The 11,580-nt window shown below is 43.2% G+C and overlaps 2 protein-coding genes across 2 annotated transcripts; both read right to left on the reverse strand.

Moving 5' to 3' along the window:
• Positions 1–1,824: 1,824 nt before the first annotated feature.
• On the reverse strand, positions 1,825–4,422 carry LOC141512280 (nonsense-mediated mRNA decay factor SMG5-like). The gene has a single exon (XM_074221087.1). It carries the CDS (start codon positions 4,420–4,422, stop codon positions 1,825–1,827), a length of 2,598 nt encoding a protein of 865 aa, XP_074077188.1.
• Positions 4,423–8,695: 4,273 nt separating this feature from the next.
• On the reverse strand, positions 8,696–11,209 carry LOC141512281 (nonsense-mediated mRNA decay factor SMG5-like). Its single transcript, XM_074221088.1, has one exon. The coding sequence runs from the start codon at positions 11,207–11,209 to the stop codon at positions 8,696–8,698; it is 2,514 nt and encodes an 837-aa protein (XP_074077189.1).
• Positions 11,210–11,580: the final 371 nt, after the last annotated feature.

The following is an 11,580-nucleotide window of genomic DNA, read 5'->3' on the forward strand; positions in this document are numbered from 1 at the left end:
TCACATTCAGGTAAGTGCCTTTCAGTGAAATAACAAGAGAATGTATTCAGAAAAACTTGAGAAGGCTATATATATATATATATATATATATATATATATATATATATATATATATATCATATTTATTGCCTCATTTGAACCTTTATATATTATTATACCCATTTTACAGATGAGTTTTGCTGAGCACTGAGATTTTATTTTTTTACTTTATCAATTAAATCATTTTCCCAAGTATATTAATAGTTGGTTTTCAACATACCTTTTTATAAAGTTGACTCCCTTTGACCCTTCCTTCCCTCCACTCTAAGTATTTAAACTCATGTAGTTTATACAAAAAAAGCATATTGTTACATAAAAACACTAGTTAATTTATATGGGTTTTTTGTTTTATTATTTTTTTTTAGGTTTTCTTGGAATTTGCTTTGTTTGACAAGAAGAGTTTCAGGTGAATGACATCTCAAAGGCCAAGGTTGAAAAGGGCTATGTCTGTTTTCAAGGCCTTTCAGGGATCATAAGGCAAAGCTTTCAGAAAAAGTGGGAAGACTTATTGGAACTGATGCAAAGTAAAAGTGAGCAGAATCAGGAGAACATTAGATAAAGTAAACAGCAATATGATACAATGACCACCTTTTCAGCAATACAATGATGGAAGACAATTCCAAAGGACTCATGATGAAAGCTACTTTCCAACGCCAGAGAAAGAATTGATGGAATCGGAATGTAGATAAAAGCATACTTTTAGACTTTTTTTTGTACTTTTAGATTTTGTTGAACAGTGAGAGTTTACTTTTTACTTTATCCATTGATTTATTTTCCCAAATGAATGAAAAGAGTTTTCAACTACATCTTTTTTTTTTAGGTTTTTTTTTTTTTTTTGCAAGGCAAATGGGGTTAAGTGGCTTGCCCAAGGCCACACAGCTAGGTAATTATTAAGTGTCTGAGACCGGATTTGAACCCAGGGACTCCTGACTCCAGGGCCAGTGCTTTATCCACTACGCCACCTAGCTGTCCCTCAACTACATCTTTTAGGAAAGTTGACTCCCTTTGACCCTTCCATCCCTCCATCCTAAAATAGCAATTAATCTCATCATGTATGTTATACAAAAGCACATTTTGATATTAAAGCATTTATGTGTTTTTGTTTTGTTTTGAGGCGTTTGGAGTTTTTGAGTTTTTTGATGTTTGCTTGATTCTTAAAAAGAGTTGCAGGTGAATGATATCTTAACTCCTAAGGCCAAAAGGGTCTATGTCTGCTTTCAGTGATCCTAAGTCAAAATGAAGAAAATGCTTCCATAAAGAACTGGAAAGATTTATTGGAACTGATACAAAGTGAAGTGAGCAGAACCAGGACAACATTAGTCACAGAAAACAGCAAGATGGTACAATGATCAACTGTGAATGATTTGTTATTCTGAGTAATGCAAAGATCCAAGAAAATTCCAGAGAAAAAACAGATGGTATATCAGAATGAAGAGAAAACTATACTTTTATTTTCTTTTGGTACTCTCAGAATTTGGTTGAACAGTGAGAATTGTTTTAACTTTATTGATTTATTTTTCCAAACATATAGAAAGATAATTTTCAATTCTGACTTTTTGTAAAGTTGCCTCCTTTTGACACTTCCCTCCCCTAACCCTAAGAGAGAAATTAATTGCAAGTAGATTATACAGAGGCATATTTTTACATGAAAGCAATAATTTATGAATATTTGCTTTGTTTTGGGATTTCTTGGGTTTTGGTGTTTTGGAACTTGCTTTTTGTTTACAATCAAGAAAAGTTTCAGTTGAATGACATCTCTGTTCCAAGAGCAGAATGGGCTGTCTTTCAGCTAAGAGCCTTCCAGTGTTGATAGAAAGGAAGGACATGGTGAATGGCTACCCCTGCTCTGTGAGCAGCCCAGAAAGCATGTTTCAGTGAAGGGGAGAAAGTCCCTGGATCCTCCAAGCTAAGGGCTGTGAGGATGGTCACCATGCCTCTGACATCTTTAGCTTCAGCCCCAGCAAGGAGCATCAGGTCTTGGTAAGCAAAGAGAATTCCACAGAGGTTCCTGGCAGGCAAATCTGCTTCTTCTTTCGCTGCTTCAATAAACTTCTCCCCAACTTGCACCTGGCACCTCAAGTATGGGCTCCTGTTCTTCAGTTCTTCTTCCAAGAACTTGAGGGCATGGCGGGGAAAGGCATGCCTCTTGGTTCTGTCCAACTCATCAATCACAAGCCTGGGGATAATGATGATGAACCTCTTGCTCCTGGCCATCTCCCTTATGAGAGAAAGGTAATGGCAGAGGGCTAGGCTGTCTAGAATGAGGTAAGGGGAAAGGGCCACCTGAGCTTGGAGCAGCTGCAGATGGCTCTCCATGAGTTTCAATTCCTTCTGCAGCTGCTGCTTCACCATGATGTCCTTGATGCAGCTTTGCGTCCCTCCTTCTGAAGTCTTCTTTTGGGAAGGAGTCAGGGCTGTCTGGATGAAGATGCCCCGTGTAGAATCAAACCGGATGAGGCTGGAAGGTAGCTGGGCAGCATGATGCCCAAAGGTGCGGAGGGTACAGGCCCGGAGGGCAGCCTCCTCCCTGGAGAAAGCAGGAGGCATGTCCAGGTTGAAGTCCAATCTGTGGTGGGCAGCCTGGAAGGGGAGGAGGCTGTGCAGAATGACATCCTCAGGGAGAGGCCTAGATTTGGGGGGGATTGGTTGGTCAAAGCCTGGCAGCAATTCCTGGAGCCAGGGGGCCAAGCCTAGGAGGTGGTTGCCAAGTTCCTCTGGTGTGGGCATCAGGTTCAGCACCACTATCAGGTCCCTCCACAAGTCTGGGCATGTGTACATGCTAAGGAATGTGAGGGTCTGATCTGTGCAGAGCCACTGCATGATGACCTTGACAGTGGGCAGCAGCCCTTCTCCAGAGACAACTTGCAGCCTCTCTTGCAGCTTCAGGAGCTTGGCATGGGACTCTTCCCCTGGGGGTCTCCCATCTGGCTTGACATCTGAAAGGAGGTCCCCCACACTGCCTTCTGTATCAGGAAGGGAACACAGGGAAATGTTCCCCCAGTCATCACTGTCATCTAAGTCTCCATATGAGTCAGAGGACACATCCAAGACAGAGACTTCCATGGGTTCTTTGTTCTCCCAGGAAGCTGCAGGGGGGTGAGTGGGGAAAAGGGACTCCTGGCTACTCTCTGATGACCTGCTCTGTCCTGAGGATGCGTTGGCAGGGCCCAGCTCTTGTGGCTGATGTCCCTCTTCAGGCCAGGCCTTCCCAGAATTCAGCTGGGATCCTTCTAGCCTCCCTGCACCCAGCTTATTCTTTGGGCCTGCCTGAAGGTGCTCTCTCACCTGGCGAACAATGGGAGAGAAGAAAGCCAGGCTGAAGGCCGTGGCCATCTTGCTGAGCTCCATGTTGGTCTTCTTTAAGCTGTGTATGCTCAAAAGGCACAGGACTACCATCTGAAAGATGACTTGACTCGGCAAGGGGGAGCCATGCCCCTGATGCCCTGCTGGTCTGACGTCAGAGAGGCAGAGCTCTAATTCCTCCAGGACAACCTCACACAGTCTCTCCAACCTAATGTCCTTCCTGCCTCCTGGCTTCAGGAGGCTCTGAAGATACAGGAAGCTCACCAGCAGCCTCTTAATGTCATCCCATGGCTTCCTCTCTGGACTCAGTTTCCCTATCACCCCACCTGTCAGCTGTCTGTAGAGCTTCTCAATTTTGAGATAAAGTTGCTCCAGACCCAAAGCTGCTCCAGCATGGGACATCTTGGAGTAGATGCCGCATTGATAAAAATAGGCAGCCTCCACATAAGAATACTTGTCCCCAGACAGAGTGGCCAGGTGCATGAAGGGTGAGCCCATCTCAGGAATCAGGGCCAGAGCTTTGTAGTAGTACTTTTCAGCCTGCTTCTCTGCATAGGAACCCAGGAATTCTTTCAAAGCATGGTACAAGTTTCCGATGCGCAGAAGACAGCCATGACAGAACAGGCGAGCCCAGGCCATTTCTTCCAGGGAGGGAGACCCTGCCTCCTTAGCAGCACTCACAGGGGAGGGTGGGGTCCAGTCAATGTAGCTGTCCAAGTTCAGCTGAAAAAATGCTTGCACAGAAAAAAACATGCCATGGTAGAGGTGGATCCCGTGGATCAAGTGGCCCTGGTAGGCCCCTTTTGGGCTACACCTGTCTATCAACCATCTGTTGGTATTTCTGAGCCTTTGGACATCAACATAGACCTTTTTCCACAGCAGCTCTTCTACCTCCATCCCCTGATGTCCTGGACTCAGGAAGAGGAGTTGAAGGAGAAGTTCTTCCATCTCAGCCCTCAGGGCCATACTCTCAGCCTGGAAAAACTCATAGGGGGCTGCCTTTCCTGCAAGGATGATGTCAAGTTGCTGTGCTGATTTCACAATCTTCAGGAGAAGCTGCTTGGTTTGGTTTGGTTCCATATCAGCTTTCTGCCTGGTAACTGGTGCTGTAGAAACCAAGCCCACCCTTTCCAGAACAAGTGGACGTCTCTGGCAATGTCCTCCAGAGGAAGGGAGATGGGAGAAAACAAGTCTCCAAGAGTCTCTCTGGACGAGTCTCTCTGGACAAGTCTCTAGATGTCTCTCCCAGAGGTTGCTGTAAAGCTATGGCATTGTGGTAGGAAAGTTCACTTGCTTATATAGTCCTTGGCAAAGGGGCAGGGTTAAGCCACAAGTAGGTCATTAGACCTCTTGGTGGAGGTGTGAACTCAGTGTAGGAAGCTAACTTTCGGGTCCATGAAGTAGTCCAGATGCATTTAACCTTGTATGAACTTTGACCCAAGAATAACTATAGGAAGTCCCCATACCAAAGACAGAACAAACAGAAAGGAAAAGGATCTTTTTACAAAAAAGTTATTTATAGCTGCCCTTTTATGGGGACAAAATATGGGAAAGCAAGGGGATTGAAGTCAACTTGGGAATGGGTGAACAAGTTGTGGTGTTGGCTTGGGAAGGAATCCTATTTTCCTAAGGGAAAGGACCAAGAGGCTTCTTTCAGAAAAATAATCCAGGGAAGATTTGGAGGAATTGATGCAAAGTGAAGGGACACCAGTAGCCAAAATAAACAGCAAGACTATAATGATCAACTGGCAATAACTTAGTTCCTCTCAGCAAGGTAGAGGAAAGCCTACTCTTTAAAAGGGACACAGTTCTTGGGTGTTTTTTGGACCTTGGCAACGGGGTAGGTCTAACCTAAAGGTAGGTCATTAGCTCTCCTGGTGAAGGTATGAACTCAGTCTGGGAAGTTAATTGGAGATCTGCAGAGTAAACAAAAGGCATTTAACCTGCATGAAACCCAATAACAATTGCACTGAGCCCCCATCCCAAAGACAGAACACACAGAAAGGCAAAAAAAAATATCTTTTCACAAAAGATATTTACATCTGCTATTTTGTGGTGGAAAAATAGAGGAAAGGAAGGGGATGGGGAATGGTTAAACAAGTTGTGGTATTGGTTGGGGAAGAAAACCTATTGTCCTAAAGAAAATCACAAAGAGGATGTTTTCAGAAAAAACCAGGGAACATTTACTTGGAGAAAATGGTGCAAAGTGAAGTGAGCAGAACCAGGACACCAGAAGCCAAAGTAAACAGCAAGATTGTACAATGATCAACTGTCAGTCACTGAGGTCTTCTCAGCAATAGAGTGATCCAAGAAAATTCCCAAAGATTCTTGATGAAAGATGCTCTCTACCTCCAAAGAAGTAACTCATGGAATCTGAAGGTAGAGGAAAGCCTACTTTTAAAAATGGGGGGAGTTGGAACTTGGCAAGGGGGCAAGTTTAATTCATAGGTAGGTCCTTAACCCTCTTGGTGGAGGTGTGAACTCAGTCTGGGAAGCTACTTGGAGCTCTGACAAGTAGTCAAAAGGCATTTAACCTGCATGAACTTTGACCCAACAATAACTGCACTGAGTCACCATCTCAAAGACAGAACACACAGAAAGGAAAAAGATCTGTTTGCAAAAATGTTATTTATAGCTGCCCTTTTTGGGGTGGCAAATTGGAAAGGGAGGGGATCCAGATCAACTGGGGAACAGATGAACAAGTTATAGTGTTGGCTTGGGAAGGAATCCTATTTTCCTATGAGAAAGGACCAAGAGGATGCTTTCAGAAAAAAAACCTAGGAAGACTTGGAGGAACCGATGCAAAGTGAAGCGAGCAGAGCCAGGACATCAGTAGCCAAAGCAAACAGCAAGATTGTACAATGATTGACTGTCAGTCACTTAACTCTTCTCAGGAACGCAATGATCTAAGACAACTCCAAAAGATTCATGATGAAGGATGCGATCTACCTCCAGAGAAAGAATGGATGGAATCTGAAGATAAAGGAAAGCCTAAAAGCCATTGGAAAATGGACTTCTATGTCTTGCAGTTTTTTCATGCATGTTTTCTTTCAAAACAAGAAGGGTGGTGAAGCAGATCAAGAACTGATAGAATCTGAATGTAGATCAAAACGTCATTTTGTACTTTTTGTTGTACTCAAAGTTTTATTATCCCGAAATTTTATTTTTGATTTTATTAATTTAAATTTTCAATTACAGTGAAAGTTATTTTTAACATGACTTTTTCTAAAATTGTCTCTCTTTGACCTTTCCCTCTGTCCACCTTCAGATAGCAATTAATCTCATCTAGGTTATAGAAAAGTATGTTTGTGCATTAAAACACTGGTTAATTCTATCATATGTGTTTGGATTATTTTATTTTGTTTTAACTTTGGGGTTTTTGAAGGTTTTTAAGTGATTGTTTTGTTTTTACAATAAGAACAGTTTCAGATGAATGAAATCTCAGCCCTTCAGACTGAAAAGGGCTATGTCTATTTACAGGACCTTTCAGTGATCCTAAGAAATACCAAAAAGAAGGCTTTCAGAAAAACCTGGGAAGACTTGAAGGGACTTGATGCAAAGTGAATCAGGAGAACATTAGACACAGCAAACAGCAAAATTATACAGGAATGACCTTTGAATGACTTAGTTATTCTCAGCAATACAAGGATCCAAGGTGATTCCAAAGGACCCATGATGAAAGATGCTTTCATCTCCAGAAAAGAACTGATAGAATCTGAATGCACATCAAAGCATACATTTAGACTTATTTTGTACTCTCAGAATTTCATTGAGTGCTGAGAATTTAGTTTTTACTTTATCAATTAATTTATTTTTCCAAATATATGGAAAGGGAGGTTTCAACATACCTTCTAGTAAAGTTCTCTCCCTTTGACCCACTCTTCCCCCACCCTAAAATACCAATCAATTTCATATAGGTAATACAAAAGCCCATTTTTTCCATAAAAACACATATTGATTTATTTTTGTTTCTGAATGTTGGGATTTTTTAGTTTGTGCTTTGTTTAACAAAAAGAGTTTCAGGTGAATGACATTTTAACCCCTAAGCCAGATGAGGGCTATGTCTGCTTTCAATGGCTGCTATGTCTGTACCTTTCAGAGATCATAAGAAATAATGAAGAGAATACTTCCAGAAAAAAAAGAAACTGAGAAGACTTTGGAAATGATTTAAAATGGAATGAGGAGAACCAGGAGAATATTGGATATAATTAACAACAATATCATACAAGACCGACTAGGAAATGACTTAAAATAATGATCGTCAATCATTACAATCATTACAATACAATGAGGGAAAACAAATCCAAAGATGCGATCCATTTAATAAAATTGATGGAATCTGAATATAGATCAAAACATACTTTCATTTTCTCATATATATATATATATATATGTATGTATGCTCTGATTTTTGCTGACAGTGAGAGTTTAGTTTTTATTTTACCAATCAGTTTATTTTTCCAAATATATCAAAAGATAGCTTTCAACTGTATCTTTTTGTACAGTTGTCTCCCTTTGTCCCTTCCCTCACTCTATCCTAAAATAGCAAATAATCTCATGTAGGTCATAGAAAAGTATATTTTTATTTTTTTAGAAAAGCATATTTTTATACAAAAGCAGTTATGAAATTATTAATGTTTTTTGTCTTGTGTGGTTTTTTTATTTTGTTTTTTGTTGTGTGCTTTGCTTCACAGGTTCAGGAGAATGACTTATTAAGCCCTAAGTTTGAAAATGGCTATGTCTACTTTCAATGCCTTTCAGTGATCATAAGAAATAATGAAGAGAAGGCTTCCAGAAAAAACGGGGAAGATTTATCAGAACTGATGCAAATTGATGTGAACAGAACCAGAACAACATAGACACAGTAAACAGTAATATTATACAATGTTCATTTGTGAATGATTCAGAATGTGAATGATTCGGAGTAATATGAGGATCCAAAACAATTCCAAAGGACTCATGATGAAAAATGTTTTCATCTTCAGAGAAAGAATTGAAGGAGGCTGAATGCAAATCAAAACATTTTTTATACTTTATTTTTTACATGTAGAATTTTGTTGAGCACTGAGAGTTTACTTTTACTTTGTCCATTAATTTATTTTCACAAATACATCAAAAGAGATTCCAATTTATCCTTTTTGTCAACTTGTCTTCAACTGACCCTTTCTTCCCTCCACCTTCAGATAGCTTATAAGCATGGGGCTTAAACAAAAGCAGAGTTTTATATAAAAATATAGGTTAATTCATATATGTGAAGTTTTTGACTCTTTTCTTTGTTACTTTACTTTCTGGTTTTGTTCATAGCAAGAAGAGTTTCAGGTGAATGACATCTCCAGCCCTAGGGCCAAAAGGTCTATGTTTTTCGGCTAAGAGCCTTCCAGTGATGATAGAATGGTAGGACATGGTGAATGGCTACCCCTGCTTTGTGAGCAGCCTGAAAAGCCTGTTTCAGTGAAGGGGAGAAAGTCCTGGGATCCTCCAAGTTAAGGGCTGTGAGGATGGTCACCAAGCCTCTGACATCTTCAGCTTTAGCCCCAACAAGGAGCATCAGGTCTTGGTAAGCAAAGAGAATTCCACAGAGGTTCCTGGCAGACACATCAGTTCCCTCTGTCTCTGCTTCAATAAACTTCTCCCCGATTTGGACCTGGCACTTCAAATATTTGTTCCTCTTCTTCAGTTCTTCTTCCAAGAACCTGAGGGCATGGCGGGGAAGGGCATACCTCTTGGTTCTGTCCAACTCATCAATCACAAGCCTGGGGATAATGATGATGAACCTCCTGCTCCTGGCCATCTCCTTTATGAGAGAAAGGTAATGGCAGAGGGCTAGGCTGTCTAGAATGAGGTAAGGGGAAAGGGCCACCTGAGCTTGGAGCAGCTGCAGATGGCTCTCCATGAGTTTCAATTCCTTCAGCAGCTGCTTCACCTTGTTGTTCTTGATGCAGCTTTGTGTCCCTACTTCTGAAGTCTTTTGGGAAGGAGTCTTGACCTCCCGGGCTAACTGGATGAAGTTGCCCCGTGTAGAATCAAACCAGATGAGGCTGGCGGGCAGTTGGGCAGCATGATGCCCAAAGGTGCGTAGGGTACAGGCCCGGAGGGCAGCTTCCTCCCTGGAGAAAGCAGGAGGCATGTCCAGGTTGAAGTCCAACCTGTGGTGGGCAGCCTGGAAGGGGAGGAGGCTGTGCAGAATGACATCCTCAGGGAGAGGTCTGGATTTGGGGAGGATTGGTTGGTCAAAGCCTGGCAGCAATTCCTGGAGCCAGGGGGCCAAGCCTAGGGAGGGGTGGACAAGTTCCTCTGGTGTGGGCATCAGGTTCAGCACCACTATCAGGTCCCTCCACAAGTCTGGACATGTATACATGCTAAGGAATGTGATGATCTGTTCTGTGCAGAGCCACTGCATGATGATCTTGACAGTGGGCAGCAGCCCTTCTCCAGAGACAACTTGCAGCCTCTCTTGCAGCTTCAGGAGCTTGGCATGGGACTCTTCCCCTGGGGGTCTCCCATCTGGCTTGACATCTGAAAGGAGGTCCCCCACACTGCCTTCTGTATCAGGAAGGGAACACAGGGAAATGTTCCCCCCATCATCACTATCATCTAAGTCTCCATATGAGTCAGAGGACACATCTAAGACAGAGACTTCCATGGGTTCTTTGTTCTCCCAGGAAGCTGCAGGGGGGTGAGTGGGGAAAAGGGACTCCTGGCTACTCTCTGATGACCTGCTCTGTCCTGAGGATGGGTTGGCAAGTCCTGCCTGAAGGTGTTCTCTCACCTGGCGAACAATGGGAGAGAAAAAACACAGGCTGAAGGCCATGGCTATTTTGTTGATCTCCAAGTTGGTCTTGTTGTATCTTTGCACACTCAAGAGGCAAAGCACCACCATTTGAAAGATGACTTGACTTGGCAAGGGGGAGCCATGCCCCTGATGCCCTGCTGGTCTGACGTCAGAGAGGCAGAGCTCAAAGTCCTCCAGGACAATTTTACACAGTCTCACCAGTCCAATGACCTTCCTTCCTTCTGGCTTCAAGATTCTCTGAAGATACAAGAAGCTCACCAGAAGCCTCTTAATGTCATCCCATGGCTTCCTCTCTGGACTCAGTTCCTCTATCAGCCCACCTGTCAGCTGTCTGTAGAGATTCTCAATTTTGAGATAAAGTTGCTCCAGACCCAAGGCTGCTCCAGCATGGGATATCTTGGAGTAGATGCCGCATTGATAAAAATAGGCAGCCTCCACATAAGAATATTTGTCCCCAGACAGAGTGGCCAGGTGCATGAAGGGTGAGCCCATCTCAGGAATCAGGGCCAGAGCTTTGTAGTAGTATTTTTCAGCCTGCTTCTCTGCATAGGAACCCTGGAATTCATTCAAAGCATGGTACAAGTTTCCGATGCGCAGAAGACAGCCATGACAGAACAGGCGAGCCCAGGCCATTTCTTCCAGGGAGGGAGACCCTGCCTCCTTAGCAGCACTCACAGGGGAGGGTGGGGTCCATTCAATGTAGCTGTCCAAGTTCAGCTGAAAAAATGCTTGCACAGAAAAAAACATGCCATGGTAGAGGTGGATCCCATGGATCAAGTGGCCCTGGTAGGCCCCTTTTGGGCTACACCTGTCTATCAACCATCTGTTGGTATCTCTGAGTCTTTGGATATCAACATAAGCCTTTTTCCATAACAGGTCTTCTGCCTCCATCCCATGATGTCCTGGACTCAGGAAGAGGAGTTGAAGGAGAAGTTCTTCCATCTCAGCCCTCAGGGCCACACTCTCAGCCTGGAAAAACTCATAGGGGGCTGCCTTTCCTGCAAGGATGATGTCAAGTTGCTGTGCTGATTTCACAATCTTCAGGAGAAGCTGCTTGGTTTGGTTTGGTTCCATATCAGCTTTCTGCCTGGTAACTGGTGCTGTAGAAACCAAGCCCACCCTTTCCGAACAAGTGGACGTCTCTGGCAATGTCCTCCAGAGGAAGGGAGATGGGAGAAAACAAGTCTCCAAGAGTCTCTCTGGACAAGTCTCTAGATGTCTCTCCCAGAGGATGCTGTAAAGCTATGGCACTGTGGTCGGAAAGTTCACTTGCTTATATAGTCCTTGGCAAAGGGGCAGGGTTAAGCCACAAGTAGGTCATTAGACCTCTTGGTGGAGGGGTGAACTCAGTGTAGGAAGGTACTTTGTGGTCCATGAAGTAGTCAAGAGGCATTTAACCCTGCATGAACTTTGACCCAAGAATAACTACACAGAATCCCCTTCCC

The sequence above is a fragment of the Macrotis lagotis genome, chromosome 2 (assembly GCF_037893015.1).
Source record: "Macrotis lagotis isolate mMagLag1 chromosome 2, bilby.v1.9.chrom.fasta, whole genome shotgun sequence".
NCBI lineage: Eukaryota > Metazoa > Chordata > Mammalia > Peramelemorphia > Peramelidae > Macrotis > Macrotis lagotis.